Source organism: Bos javanicus, chromosome 1 (assembly GCF_032452875.1).
Source record: "Bos javanicus breed banteng chromosome 1, ARS-OSU_banteng_1.0, whole genome shotgun sequence".
NCBI classification, from domain to species: Eukaryota; Metazoa; Chordata; class Mammalia; order Artiodactyla; family Bovidae; genus Bos; species Bos javanicus.
Window position 1 is genome coordinate 129,605,972 of NC_083868.1, and position 15,030 is coordinate 129,621,001.

The 15,030-nt window shown below is 39.1% G+C and overlaps 1 protein-coding gene across 1 annotated transcript in view; it reads left to right on the forward strand.

Annotated features, from left to right (window-relative positions):
• Nucleotides 1-15,030, forward strand: part of COPB2 (COPI coat complex subunit beta 2) — a 32,988-nt gene that overhangs the window by 16,692 nt on the left and 1,266 nt on the right. The window contains exons 9-18 of the mRNA XM_061420378.1: nucleotides 68-267; nucleotides 1,595-1,705; nucleotides 3,699-3,787; nucleotides 3,880-3,986; nucleotides 5,265-5,408; nucleotides 6,283-6,413; nucleotides 6,671-6,878; nucleotides 11,352-11,462; nucleotides 12,447-12,661; nucleotides 14,868-14,960. Of these exons, the coding sequence (XP_061276362.1) occupies nucleotides 68-267; nucleotides 1,595-1,705; nucleotides 3,699-3,787; nucleotides 3,880-3,986; nucleotides 5,265-5,408; nucleotides 6,283-6,413; nucleotides 6,671-6,878; nucleotides 11,352-11,462; nucleotides 12,447-12,661; nucleotides 14,868-14,960 (1,409 nt within the window). The remainder of the gene's footprint in view (nucleotides 1-67; nucleotides 268-1,594; nucleotides 1,706-3,698; nucleotides 3,788-3,879; nucleotides 3,987-5,264; nucleotides 5,409-6,282; nucleotides 6,414-6,670; nucleotides 6,879-11,351; nucleotides 11,463-12,446; nucleotides 12,662-14,867; nucleotides 14,961-15,030) is intronic.

A 15,030-nucleotide genomic window follows, 5' to 3' on the forward strand; every position in this document is an offset into this window, starting at 1 on the left:
TGTTTATTTTGTTGTAGTTTCATTTGTTCTCCTTTTTGTGGCTAAAAGTCATTTGTCATTCTTCCAGCTTGGTCGGGAGGAACCTGCCATGTCCATGGATGCCAATGGAAAGATAATCTGGGCCAAACATTCAGAAGTCCAGCAGGCCAACCTAAAAGCAATGGGAGATGCTGAAATTAAAGATGGAGAAAGACTGCCACTGGCAGTAAAAGATATGGGTAGTTGTGAAATATACCCTCAGACTATTCAGCACAATCCTAACGGGCGGTAAGCCACCACCAGAATCTCCCTCCGGGCCTCTGTGTGTTTGCATATCCACAGCTTGTCTCGCAGCCCTGCCTGTGATGTGCATTCCTCATGGAGCTTTTGCCCTGACCTCACAGTCCTCAACACAGTGGCAGGCAGCCAGGCCTGTTGATCTTGTCTGCATGCACAGTGAAGCATAATTGCCTTCCTGGCCTTTCCCACTACACAGTTTTGAACAGTGGAATAGTTTTGTGTTGACTCTATTTCATATGTGTTGGTATGCATCCTTATGACATGTCCTTATGCTCCTTCAAGGGCAAGAATCCTGTTTTACCCAAGACTTAGTAGGTGCTCTCTACATATTTGCTGATTCATTGCTCTTAAGAGTTGTGAGGTCTTTGTCTTTTGAAAAAGTTTTGGGAAAGGTAATAATTCTGCTTCTTCTCTGTAATTTGTACCATCAGCTTTGTTTCTCCCTTAAGATTTGTAAAGCACTGAACATCTTGTTTCTCATACAATGAGTTTAAACGTGTAAGCTTTAAAAATTATTTTAAAGTAGATCTGAGCATTTTATAATGCTGTCCTGAGTATTAAAAAAGACCAAGTATATAAACCAAGTATGCTGCCTTGTTCAGTAAATGGTCTCCATAATTACTTGCAATAAAGTTTTCTTATGAAGAATAAGAACACATTACATATTTTCCCCTTAATATCATAAAACAATTTTTGCTTAAGTTTTACATTTCACCTTTGGCAGTCTAATAACAGCCAATATGTCTGTTGAGAAAGTTTTGACCATGCAACATTCTTTTTTTCTTATCAAATGTTAAAAATACCCTGTTTATTACAAATATCATAAATTTAACAGTCATTGAAAAGTGGGGTAAGATATTTTCATTTATTTGAATGATCAGCTTTAAAGTGATGGTAGCCTTGCAAGAAGGTCATGCCTTCTTATTGTGTAGATGTAATGAGCAAAATGCCAGGTATCTGAGTACTCAACAAATGCTAGTTGAATTATTGGAGTCCTCTCCTATACGTCTCCAGCCTTTCTTATCTTCCTGACCCTTTGTTTGTAAGAGAGGCCATTGCAATAATATTTTCAGCAGTAACCCCATCTTCATAATCTGCTTTTGATTTGTTGGGTGTAGTATTTTTGTCTAGCTCTGTATTCCAAGAAATATATAACTTTAAAAGATATTAGGTTCATTTGTAACAGTCAACTGAAATAACATTTGTTATTAGAAATATTTCACCATATTAGAAACAAGATAAATCATTGTTTCTTAACTTCTGCATGTCATTGGTCCTCTGTACTTCTCCCCACCCTGGCTTTTCTAACTTGTAGGTTTGTTGTGGTGTGTGGTGACGGCGAGTACATCATCTACACGGCAATGGCACTGAGGAACAAGAGCTTTGGGTCTGCCCAGGAGTTCGCGTGGGCCCACGACTCTTCAGAGTAAGTTTTGTCTGTGTCATATCAGCTGCCCCTGATAACCAGTGGGCATTCTGTATGCAGCTGTATTGAAGAGGTCTGCAAGGCTCAGTAGGCTGTGCTTCTCCATGTTGAAGACCAGTTCTCACCAGACCTGTGTTGGAGGATTAGTCAGGGGCAAATGTGCAGCATGAGCTGCATTTAACATTTTATACTCGGTTTTGAGCTGGCTCACTCAATCTGACCCAATAATAAACTGGGGACCCAACACCTGTTTTTCCTTGGTGGAGCCCATGGCAGGGCTGAAGGCAGAGTAGTCCCTCAGATAAAGACCTTGGCAGGTCCCACCTCCCCCCTCAGAACCTGCATCCTGAGCTGCTGCTGCTGCCCTCATCTGAACCACTTGGAGAGATACTAGATTCTAATGTAATCATGATAAAAACTTAATGAATCTGTGATAAAACATCACAGAAATGATGATGTTACTTATCTCCCATTCTTAAATTCTGTCTGAATTCAAAATGTTCATAAAATTGTCTCATTAAAAACAGAAAAAAATCTACCTCTCAATATTATACTAGATATTTACTGACTGGTTCCTTTTTGATTCCTGTTTGGTGCATGTAATAAACATGGGGGGTTTGGTTTTTTCCAGACTACACACTGAGTTACATCTTCATAGTTTTCTTGGTTTTGTTTTCTCCGTATTTTGTGTTGCCTCTTCTGCCAACAGTGGGCAACTTAGGCCTCAGCATTGCTCAGTAAGATGCATGCTTTTTAGTTTTTAACAAAAAGGTCCCTGAGAGGTAAGATCTTTTCATCAGTTTCCTAAATAAACTCATTTATGCACAGTTCCATATACTAAAAAGTTCTTTGTTACCGTGAGCACGGTTATGGTTTGTGACTTGCCATACCTCTCTCAGCACACATCTCCCTCTGTTTTGATAGTTCCCTCTTTTCAGGTTTATCCAGCCCAGGCCCTCCCTGTTCAGCATCTTTCCTATTGGAGCAAAGTACTTGTTCCATCCCTTTCTCATAATACTCTTGAATATCCAGCCATAGCCCCCTTTCAAGAGAGAAGCCAGAGTATACACAATTTATAAGTTGTTGCTAAGCATGACTGACCTAGTGAGCCACTTATAAAAGTTTTTGTTTTTTTAAGTTACTTTTTATTGAGGAATAATTTATACAAAATAAAAGGCACTGTTTTAAGTGTATCTTTCAGCAAATTTGGACACATGGATGTAACCTGTAACCACCAGCACAGTCAACATTTCTGTCACCTCAAAAACAATCCCCTTGTTTCTCTTATAGGCAGCACCCCACCCTTGTTCCCCACTAGATTAGATTTGTCTTCTTTAGGATTTCATCAGTGGAGTTGTGCGGTATATATTTGTCTGGCTTGTTTTGCTCAGCATAATGTATTTGAGCTGCATCCATGTTATTACATGGGCTTCCCGGATTGCTCAGTGATAACGAATCTGCCTGTGATGCAGGATATGTGCGGGTTTGATCTCTTATCTGGGAATATCCCCTGGAGAAGGAAATGGCTACCCACTCCAGTATTTTTGCCTGTGGAATCCCATGGACAGAGGAGCCTGGCAGGCTACAGTCTGGGGTTGCAAAGAGTCAAACACGACTGAGCGACTAAACAGCAACTTACGGTTGCATGGACCAATAACTGGTTTCCTTTTTGGCAGAGTAGTATTCCATTGTATGCATAGACCACAGTTGGTTTACTCATTCACCTGTTGAAGGACATTTGGATCTTTTAAAATGGTTTGTAAGCCCTAGTAATTTGTGTAATAGACATTGTGAAGCCTGTTCATTATTTGTCCAACTGTAAGCAGTTCACTGATCTCTTAGGAAAAAAATATATTAGTGAATCTTCAGATATTAATTTTATATTTTTGTGTAATTCACTACTTAAATACATTTGAAGATACTTGTAATATTTGGTGGAATTACAGTGTAGTATGTATGTAATAGGCTATAATTGCTTTCCTTTTCCCCCTAGGTATGCAATAAGAGAGAGCAACAGTGTTGTAAAGATATTTAAGAACTTTAAGGAAAAAAAATCATTTAAACCAGACTTTGGAGCTGAAAGTAAGTGCTGTTTATATATGATACAATTTTAGAAACTTTGTAATGCCTCAAAAACATGTAAAGATCTGAAAATATTTTGTTGTTCTTTGTAGGTATCTATGGAGGCTTCTTACTGGGAGTCAGGTCTGTAAATGGTTTAGCTTTCTATGACTGGGAAAATACGGAACTCATACGCAGAATTGAAATTCAACCCAAACACGTGAGCTTCCGTCTTTGCTGTTTTTGGAATGTACCTCTTTGTGACAAACTCTGGGTCCCTGAGGCCAAGAAATACCCTGGTACCCTGCTGTCCCTGTCCCATTGTGATGGACATGGGGCCATTTACCTCGGGATTGCTTTTAAAAGGAGGATTGGGGTATTTGAATAAGGTAGTAGATGTTGGGCTTTTTGAAAAGTATAAAGAGTTGTACAAATGCCAAGTGCTAGTCGTATTTTAAATGGCTTTAATGCTTTGAAGAGGAAAAGTCAATGAGTTCTTCACGTGGCAAGACCTGCAAGTCTCCCACTCAGTTCAGAAAGCCTTTGCCTACGTTATCTGATAACGGCTGTTTAAACTTTAGGTGGCCGTTCACCAGTGATGGTTTTCTACCTTTAGATCTGCCTGCTTCTTTGAGAGCTTTCATTGTCAGGAAGTTATCTCTGGAGACAGATATCTCCCAGGGTCCTGGTTCTGATTGCTAGTGTCTGCATTGTCTCAGCAAGGGAGGCATCATCCTCAAGGGGGCAGACATCGGTTCCTGAAACCAATTGATGAGAAAAAGTACTCTATTTTATCTATAAAACATAGATGTTCATATGTTCATACATGTTATGTGTTTGTATACTGTGTGTATGTTTATGTATTACATAATGTATAGATGGATAGTGGGCATCCTGGGTGGCTCAGTTGGTAAAGAATCTGCCTGCAACGTAGGAGACCTGAGTTTGATCCCTGAGTTGGAAAGATCCCCTGGAGAAGGGAACGGCTACCCACTTCAGTATTCTTGCCTGGAGAATTCCAGGGGCAGAGGAGCCTGGTAGGCTACTGTCCATGGGGCCGCAAAGAGTCGGACACGACTGAGCAACTTTCACTTTCAGATGTGTAGTATCTGTGATATTAAAACTTCATAAAGGAAAGTGGGAAAAAAATGCCTAAAAAAGGTTTGGTGTGGGGGTCATAATGGGGTTGGGGGGAGGGAGAGACACTGTTGTAGAGCAGCTAGAAATAGTCTGTACTCCTCTGAATCTCACTTACTGCCAGCACTTACTGCCAGCGCTCCTTCCTGCCTCCCTAGGGCTTTCCATTTCTGTAAATAAAATAGCAGCGCCCTGTCCAACCTCCCAAGTGTGTGTGTGTGTGTGTGTGTGTATCAGATTAAGTGCTTACTTTTTATTCTAATGTAAGAAGATAAATCTTGTAGGAAACAGCATATGCAGTTTGTCACATTCACATAGACTCCAAAATCATTTATCTGTGTTTTTGTTTGTCATGTCACAGATTTTCTGGTCTGACTCTGGAGAGCTAGTCTGTATTGCAACTGAGGAGTCATTTTTTATCCTTAAATATCTGTCAGAAAAAGTCTTGGCTGCACAGGAAACACATGAAGGAGTTACTGAAGATGGCATTGAAGATGGTTTTGAGGTAATTGCATCAGTGAAACTTTAGCTTTGTTTTTAAACGAATTATGTACTTACAGCTGAACTTCACTCAGTGTAACATTTTATTGTAAATTAGGTTTGGGAAAACTTAATAAACACTTAAGGAGTTATGGTAAAATGTGGAAATTAAAGTCTTGGCTCAAAGATCAGGGCCTGAAAGTATTTGTTAAAAGAGATTTGTGCTTTGATTATAGGAAATCTTTAGACCAGCTTTGACAGTTTTTCAGTAAGGAGGTTAGAAGTTGTTACGGTCCTAAGACAGTTTAGTTAGAGTTATTTAAAATGGGTTTTCAAGCAGAGGGAGCCTATCCTGGTACTCTCTGATGACTTAGAGGGGTGGAACTTGGTGGGGAAGGGATGGAAGCTCAAGAGGGAGAAGATATATATATTAATTATGGCTGATTCACTTTGTTGTACTGCAAAAACCAATACAATATTGTGAAGCAATTTTCCTCCATTTAAAAAATAAATTAAGAGAGTCTATAATTATCTTTAAAAAAATAAATTAAATGAACTTCCAAATATAAAGATAAATCGTCCATGGTAGAGGTGTCTTAGAAGATTTTGTGAAATACTTATTATGCCAGTCTCATGTATGTTAGGAATTTCAGTCAGCACTTTCTTAGATTATAGCTTTAACTCAACGGTAAGACTTTATAGATGCTCATTCAGGAATCTGTTCTTAAATGAAGAAAGAAGATAGACATTCCAAGAAAGATTTTCTTTCTTGAAATAGGATTCTTTCTTTGCATCTCTTTTTCTATCCATCACCCCTAATTACATTCAGTTTTTTGTTATTGAAAGTTTGTTATTTGTTGTTGAATAAGATAATAACAGGCTTCATTTTCTTTCTGTAGGTTCTTGGTGAAATTCAGGAAATTGTGAAAACAGGGCTGTGGGTAGGCGATTGCTTCATTTACACAAGTTCTGTGAACAGATTAAATTATTATGTTGGAGGAGAAATAGTCACCATTGCCCACTTGGACAGGTAGCTGACTATCGTTTTGCTTTTGTTTTTAATATCCTAAATTTAAAAGTATACTTTAAAAATAAAACCAGTTGCTGGCTTGTAACAATGATAGGCCTGGTTTTTCAGTGTTATGGTTTTAATAGGTGGCAATTTGCTAACTAAAACTGCATCAATCAAATGAAAAGATTTTGAGCAAGAAGCAGAGGGAAGAAGGGAGGGAGAGAGTATGTACTGATCTGGGCTTAATTCTAAATTAGTTTCCATTTCTCTTACAGGACAATGTATCTCCTGGGCTATATTCCTAAAGACAACAGGCTTTATCTGGGGGATAAGGAACTGAACATCGTTAGCTACTCCCTGCTGGTTTCAGTGCTGGAGTACCAGACAGCCGTCATGCGGAGGGACTTCAGCATGGCCGATAAGGTCCTCCCGACCATCCCGAAAGAGCAGAGGACCAGAGTTGCACACTTCTTGGAAAAGCAGGTAAGGGGGGTTGTTTGTTTATTTATGTGTGTTTTTAAAGCCAGCAATTTGAAAGAATGTTTGTATGAGTTTGAACTTTCTTTCTTTATTGTCACTGTAATTGTTTCCTTATGGCAGTGGACTTTCTCTTATAAATTTAGGTCACTTATTAATATGCTTCCTTCTCCTTTCTCATTGTCCTTCATATCCCCTTTATATGTTGAAGGTGATTTATTAGTCTTCCCTTTCTCTAGACTTCTTTTCCATTCTATGAGTATTTTCTTTTCTATGCTGTATTTTTCTCTATCCTAGCTAGCTTCTCTCTTTCTGTAAAATACACATAAAATTTATCATTAGTGATGAGCGTTTTCCTTAAAGTAGCATTTTTATAATCAGAGTTTGTTTATTCTTGAAACATAGTTGATTTACAGTGTTGTGCCTGTCTGCTGTATATGACTAAGTTATACACATATATACATTCTTTTTTTATAATCTTTTCCGTTGTGGCTTATCGCAGAATATTGAGTATAGTTCTCTGTGCTGTACAGTAGGGTGTTGTCTATCCATCCTATACAAAATGGTTTGCACCTGCCAACCCCCTCCTAGTCCATCTCTGTCCCTCTCCCCTCCTTGGCAACCACAAATCTGTTCTCTATGTCTATGAATCTGTTTCTGTTTCTTAAATAGGTTTTGTGCCATATTTTAAATGCCACATATAAGTGATACTATGTGATATTTGTCTTTGTCTTTCTGACTTACTTCACTTAGTATGATAATCTCTAGATCCACTGGCATTATTTCATTCTATTTATGGCTGTGTAGTATACCATTGTATCTATGTACCACATCTTTATCTAGTCCTCTGTTGGTGGACATTTCAGTTGTTTCTGACTCTTGTGAAAAGTGCTGCTTTAAAATCCAAGTTACGTGCACAAAAGCTTTGGAAGGCTTAGGAGAACACAGCCCTCTCCCTTCTCTCATTTACGCTCCCTAGTGGTAATCACTTAATTCTTTTAGCTGACTATTGGCATTTATTTCCACATGTCTAACATGCTTATTATGGAGAAGGCAATGGCACCCCACTCCAGTACTCTTGCCTGGAAAATCCCATGGACGGAGGAGCCTGGTAGGCTGCAGACCATGGGGTCGCTAAGAGTCAGACACGACTGAGCGACTTCACTTTGACTTTTCACTTTCATGCATTGGAGAAGGAAATGGCAACCCACTCCAGTGTTCTTGCCTGGAGAATCCCAGGGACGGAGGAGCCTGATGGGCTGCCGTCTATGGGGTCGCACAGAGTCGGACACGACTGACATGACTTAGTAGCAACATGCTTATTATATTGCTGTTTCTCAGTTTTAGGTATTTTTTGGGACCTCCCACTCTGTAGAAAATGAAGAATTTATCTTTCTTTCACTCCCCCTGCTTCAACAACCTACATGCCACTTAAATCGTTACATCATAATTTTGATTAGATCAGTATCCATTGTTTATATTATTATGACTATTTAAACCCTGTTGACAGCTGAGCCATATTATAGCTTCCCCTTTTTTCAGTTGTTTTCCCTGAGTTAATAACTGATTCTTTTATTAACGTTGCTTATTTCTCTGTGTTTAGGGTTATTCTTCCTACTCTGCTGCTTCTCCAGATTTCCTTGCTATCTCCTTTCAGTGTGTTCAGTCTCCTTCAGGCTCAGCTGACTTTTTCCCTCATCATGAGTATCCCCTCCCCATCATGTTGGGGCCTCCCTTCGTCTTGAGCCATTGTTTCCTATATCCCCTATCTTCTTTCCTGGTTTACTCCCTCATTTTGCTGGAGTATGTCCTTCAGTGGTTTTCTGAGAAAAGGGTTTTTTATTGATAGGAAGTAAATGTTTTTGTGACCTTGAATATCTGAAAGTGCCATTGTTCTACCCTAGAACATATTTGGCCACTTAACTGGATATAGAATTCTAAGTTGGAGATAGTTTTCTCTCAGAATTTTGAAGAAAAAATTCTATTTTGTCTTCTGGTTTCTAGTTATTGTTGAAGTCTAAACCATTTATATTCCTGAGTTTTGGTGCCTGATCTGTTTTTTCTCTTTGGAAGCTTTTTGGATCTTGCTCCTGTTGTTCTGTAATGTTATCATGATGGTGGGCCCTGGCTTAGGAGTCAGTCATCATTCATTCTGCTAGGTATTAGATGAGCTCTCTTAATTGGAAGCGCATTCCTTCATTTTTGAGAGATTTTGTTGAATCATGTTTCTGTTGATTTCCTTCCTATGTTTTCCATATTCTCTCTGTGGACCTGTTATTCAGATGTTGGACTTCTTGGCACTGGTTTTCTCATTTTGTTATTCTTGGACTTTTAAAATCTTGTTTATTGATCAGAGTTTCTCTTCATACCCTCTGTTAGGGTATAAGTGATAGTTGGAGTTTTCTCTTTCCCTTATTGGTATGCTTTCTTCAGATTACTGTTACTTGTCCTGCTATTATTGGTTTGATTTCTGTCTTTCCTTTTAAAGATTTTCCTCAGGTATCTGATGATCTTTGAGCACTCCTTTAAGAGTGGAGGTCTAAGAAGCAGGTCAAAAGATCTGAGTTCATGGGTGAACTTATTGAGTATGAACTTAAAATATGTGATGTGGCTGGGCCAATTGATTGGGAAACCTCAATGTCAGTTTCTTCATGTAATGAATTTGTTCATTTAGTAAATTTAATGAGCACTTAATATTGTACCAAGCACTGCTCAGGCTGGCATATGACCCTCATTGACATTTTAGTATTTTTAAGTCTAGCCCCTTTGGTTAGTTTACAGAGAAGCTCCCCAATCACCATCATTCTGGGGGTGGGGGTGGGGGTGCGGTGGGTAGAGTACAGCTTGGTGTCTCAGTATTTAGTATTTCAAACATTTAGTTAAGTATCCATTCTCATAATCTCCTGTTTTCCTTTTGCCACTCGGTATTTCTTCTGGGTGTGTAGGTATCCCTCAGGCTGGAGACCCTCTAGTTTACCTTCTCTGGACATCAAGCCTCGTCTTCCATGTGTGTTGAGAGGATGTGGGGAGGCGTGAGGACCTGGGGTGTCTAACTGCTTCTTATGTAGACCTAGGCAGTTTGATTTCTTTGCTGGCTTTAACACTGCCCTTCACGAGACACAGCTGAGGTGTGAATTGAATTATTTCTATGCTGTCTTGACTCCTGGTTTAGTCTTCTCTGGTGTTTTAACTGAATGTTTATTTCAGTAAGTTTAACTCCTTCACCAGCTTTCAAGCTTCATAAAGTGTTGTTATTAAGACTGATTTCTCCTCTGCCTTTTTATGTGTCCTTGGGAGTTTGTGCTTTAAAGAAGAATCCCTTTAGTGTCATTTCAGTGGAGATTTGGTGGAAAACAAAAGTAAACATATATAGTCCACCTCATTTCATTTGCTTCACCCTCACCTATATATGACTAGTACTATGGATTATCTATCCTCCACTCTTGGATTGTATGTTGTCTGCATTAGTGCTAGGGGAGAAAAGGAGTAATGCAGATTATTCAGAATTTCTTGTTACCTTGTACCTCAGGGGTGAGTGGAGGGAGGGGCAGCTTGTATAGTCTGGGAACTTATTTTGAACACAGTGATACAGCCATGCTGACTATTTAGTGAGACAGAACTGTCCAATTTCTGCATCCTGACTTAACAGCATTCACCTTCAGTCTGAGGAAGTCTTCTGCAGCTTGAACTTTTTGTCTCATTATACCAATCCCCTGGAGCTGAAGAACTTGCCCATAGGGCAGACCCCATCAGTACCGTATTGTGGGAGAAGCTAATATAGTGATTATAGTAGTTGGCTTAAAAGCTTGTTTCTGATGGCTGACTGGAGCATGGGAAGGAGGTTTTAGACTTCTGCCCTCTGGAATACTTGCTGAAGAGTAAACTGGACATGAGATGAGACCAACAGTAAAGGCATAGGTAACACCCAGGCAGTGTCTGGACCTGAAGGCAAAATGTTTGCTAAATGACCTGCGGATGATTGAAAATCGTAAAGTTTTACATTTGATTTTCCTTTCTTTGAGGCCCAGGACTAGATCTCTAAGGCCCAGCTTGGGCAATTACAGACAGCTAGGTGTACACTACTGTGCCTTTTCTTTTTTAAATGGTTCTTGTCCAGTCAACTTTCTAGAATCATTTTTGATATTTACTTTTATACTTCTAAATTTTACTAGTTGTTGTTTTACTTGAGTTTATCAAGCATTGGTCAGCTTCCATGCTTAGAAAACAGGCGTGCAACTGAATTTTGTCTTTCCTGTATGTTCTTACCAGTTGATTTAATGGCTCCTTAATTTTTCTGTCTTCTTATTGAAGAGTAGTTGTTATTGTTACTTTTGTTTAAGTAACAGGGCTTCCAATGTCGGCAGCGTATTTAGTTTTGAGGGGAAAATGGATTATTTGCCATGTGTGTGCACTGTATATGTAGACTACACACACAGGTTTTGCTGTACATAAACACACACACATATCTTATCTGTTCAGGGCTTCAAGCAGCAAGCTCTTACAGTTTCCACAGACCCTGAGCATCGCTTTGAACTTGCTCTTCAGCTTGGAGAACTAAAAATTGCATACCAGTTAGCAGTGGAAGCAGAGGTATGTACTAATTTATCATTTTTTGTAACTGATGGAAAGGTCAGTAGATATTTGTATGTGTTTAGTGTAAGTTGTGTTATTTAACTTTTCTGAAATGCAAATTAGTAACTAATTTTGGTGAGGTTATTGCCTCTCTTTGGTCTTTTTAAAAATTATTAATTCTATATTCTTATTAATATATTCTTAGCATTCTAATTTAAGCTAAAGTTTTTTGTTTTTTTAATCTTAACATGGGATCTATTTTGGAAGAGAAGAATAGCTGGAAGATAGTAGATAAAGGAATCTGGAACTCTCAAATAATGCAGACAAGCAGTAATGTGTCAGTATCCCAAACTAGTGCGGAAGATGTTAGTTTTAAATAAGGGTTCTGACATTTTGAATTTAATGACATTTTTATGGATCGTATATTGAGGGCTCCAGTTATGGTTTCAGTCTAGCTTTTACAGGTGAATTCATTTCAGATGTACTAAAGAAATTTTAGCTATGTTAAGATTATCCAAATGAGCAGCATTTTATTTGATTTCTGAGACACTACCAAATGACAGAAATAATATTTATTATTAAATATTTAAGGACATAAAATCTTTTTTTCTATTCTTTTTAAAAAAGGGTTATAAATCATTCCTTAAATTACAGTCTAATCACCTGAAAACTTATTAGTTTTAGTTTCACTATATAATTACAAGATAAAAATATAATGGGCTAATTATTCATACAGCATTAAAATTGATTTGTGTTTGAATTAATTTTGTGTATGTGAATAATTTCCATTTCCTAATTACATATTTTGTCATTCTGTTCTTATTTTGATTGACAGAACCAACTTAACAAGCACAGCTCAGTATACATAAAACATGTATTTTATAATTATAGAAAATATAAAATTGTCAGCACAGTAATGCTCAGATTAACAGAATAATGTTGGTATTGGAAATTCAGATGTTGATTTAAAAGATATTTTAATGTGGAAACTCTTTCTTACAGTCAGAACAGAAGTGGAAACAGCTTGCTGAACTTGCCATTAGTAAATGCCAGTTTGGCCTAGCCCAGGAGTGCCTGCATCATGCACAGGACTATGGGGGTCTGCTGCTTTTGGCCACTGCCTCTGGTAATGCTAGTATGGTGAACAAGCTAGCAGAGGGCGCAGAGAGAGACGGCAAGAATAATGTGGCATTCATGAGCTACTTTTTACAGGGCAAGTAAGTATTAACCCACGGTCTAAAGGCAGGCAGAGTAATGAGAAGCACTGTCTGCACTGACTTTTGAGGGTGGTCTTTCAAGAGCAACGTGAAGAGGAAACCCTGGAGAGTGCACTGATGCCTGGCCAGGGGGTATTGCTGGTAGGAGCAGGCAGGGGGACAGGGCTGCTTCAGCAAAGGATGCTTTTACCACAGTTTGTCTAAATGTTTGAGCAGAGTTGAGCTTCAGAGAAGAGAAATGTTAAACCCCTTTCTCAATAGCCCTGCCACTTCCTGGCTAAGGTATTTTATTTAATGACAGCAAGAGGCTGTCATTTGGTACCTGAATGGCAGGTGATTTTGCCCAAATTGAATAATTCTGATCTGTTTACAACAAAAAATCCAAAAGGGGGATCAGGATGCTAGTTACTAGTTACTAGCTAGTTACTTTTAGATTTGCATTTAAAGCATTAAAATGTCATATATTTTCAAAAGTGTAGCAGTTAGTACATATCAGATCTTTTCATTAGTTGACCATTATGAAATAAAATGCAAAAGTATTCATTAATTTTGCCTTACAGACTTTCTGAACCTCACAGTTCATCATAAAAACTGTGAATGTGTATGTATTTTATACCAAAGTTTTTATGATGAACTGTGAGGTTCAGAAAGTCTGTAAGGCAAAATTAATGAATACTTTTGCATTTTATTTCATAATGGTCAACTAATGAAAAGATCTGATGACACCCTACTCCAGTACTCTTGCCTGGAAAATCCCATGGACGGAGGAGCCTGGTGGGCTACAGTCCATGGGGTCGCTAAGGGTTGGACAACTGAGCGAATTCACTTTCACTTTTCACTTTCATGCATTGGAGAAGGAAATGGCAACCCACTCCAGTGTTCTTGCCTGGAGAATCCCAGGGATGGCAGAGCCTGGTGGGCTGCCGTCTATGGGGTCGCACAGAGTCGGACACGACTGACACGACTTAGCAGCAGCAGCAGCAGCAGCATGCATACATTTATATACCTGTGAGAAAAGGTCTGGGCTTCCCTGGTGGCTCAGTGGTAAACAACCTGCTTGCCAATGCTGGAGACATGGGTTAGATTCCTGGGTTGGGAAGATCCCCTGGAGAAGGAAATGGCAACCCACTCCAGTATTTTTGCCTGGTAAATCCCATGGACAGAGGAACCTGGTGGGCTTCAGCCCATGGGGTCGCAAAAGAATCCGACACGACCGAGCAACTTAACAAGAATAGGTCCACTGATTTTTGGCTGCACTGGGTCTGTCGCTGAGCAGGGGCTTTCTCCAGCTGCAGTGAGTGAGGACCACTATAGTTGTGGTGCACTAGCTTCTCACTGTGATGGCTTCTCTCACCGGGGAGCAGGGACGCTAGAGCATGGGGGCTTCAATAGTTGTGGCACATGGGCTCAGCTGCCCTGCAACACGTCCCCCCTGCATTGGCAGGCAGATTCTTAACCATTGGCCCACCAGGGAAGTCTGGTTCTACTTTTCTTATCAATTATTCAAAAACCCAAAAAATTCTGAAGAGAGTTATTTGGTGGCATAATCAGACCTAAACTCTTAAGTTGTTAGTTGTTTTTAATGTTTTTATGCCACTTGGTATGTTTTTATTGTATTTAGTAGTCACGTGTTTTTTGCAGAATATTAACATTTGTGACTTTGGTGCTGAGGATATTATGTAATATATGGCATATTACTTTGTAATATCCAAGTATTACCTTTTTAAAAAAAAAATTCTTAATTCTAAAACACAGTATCCACTTTATCAAACTTACACAGGAAAAAACTGAAATAAAGAGAATGGACACTTGGATATTTTCCTACTGGGCACCACTGCATTGTCTAGCACTGTTCATCTTAGAGATGCTGCCCTCAGTAATATACTTGAGAAACGAGTTTCTCCTCTGTATCTCCTGAAGCCCTTAAATGTGTTCGTATCAGCTACCTTGTCTTAAAAAGCCCCTTTAGTCTGCCTAGGACAGTTAAGCAGATTGAAAATGGTCACAAAAGCTATCTTATTTCTCACACTCCTGGAGTCCATTATGTAACTCACAGGTGATAAGTTAGTGACAGAAAAGAGGTATACATGTGGGAGCTGGAGAGGGAATGCTGACTTTGCAGCACTAAATTCACATTTCTCTAATGTGCTAAGTGCCATTATTACGGCGTTTATTCGTGGTAACAGTGCCTGTCTTTAATCTGTAGGCTTGATGCTTGCCTGGAGCTTTTGATTAGAACTGGACGACTGCCAGAAGCTGCCTTCCTGGCACGGACTTACCTACCCAGTCAGGTTTCAAGGTACAGACTTTTCATTTTGGGAGGAAATATTTCAGATAAAAACAGAGTCCTTACCAATCTCCCTTTGGTT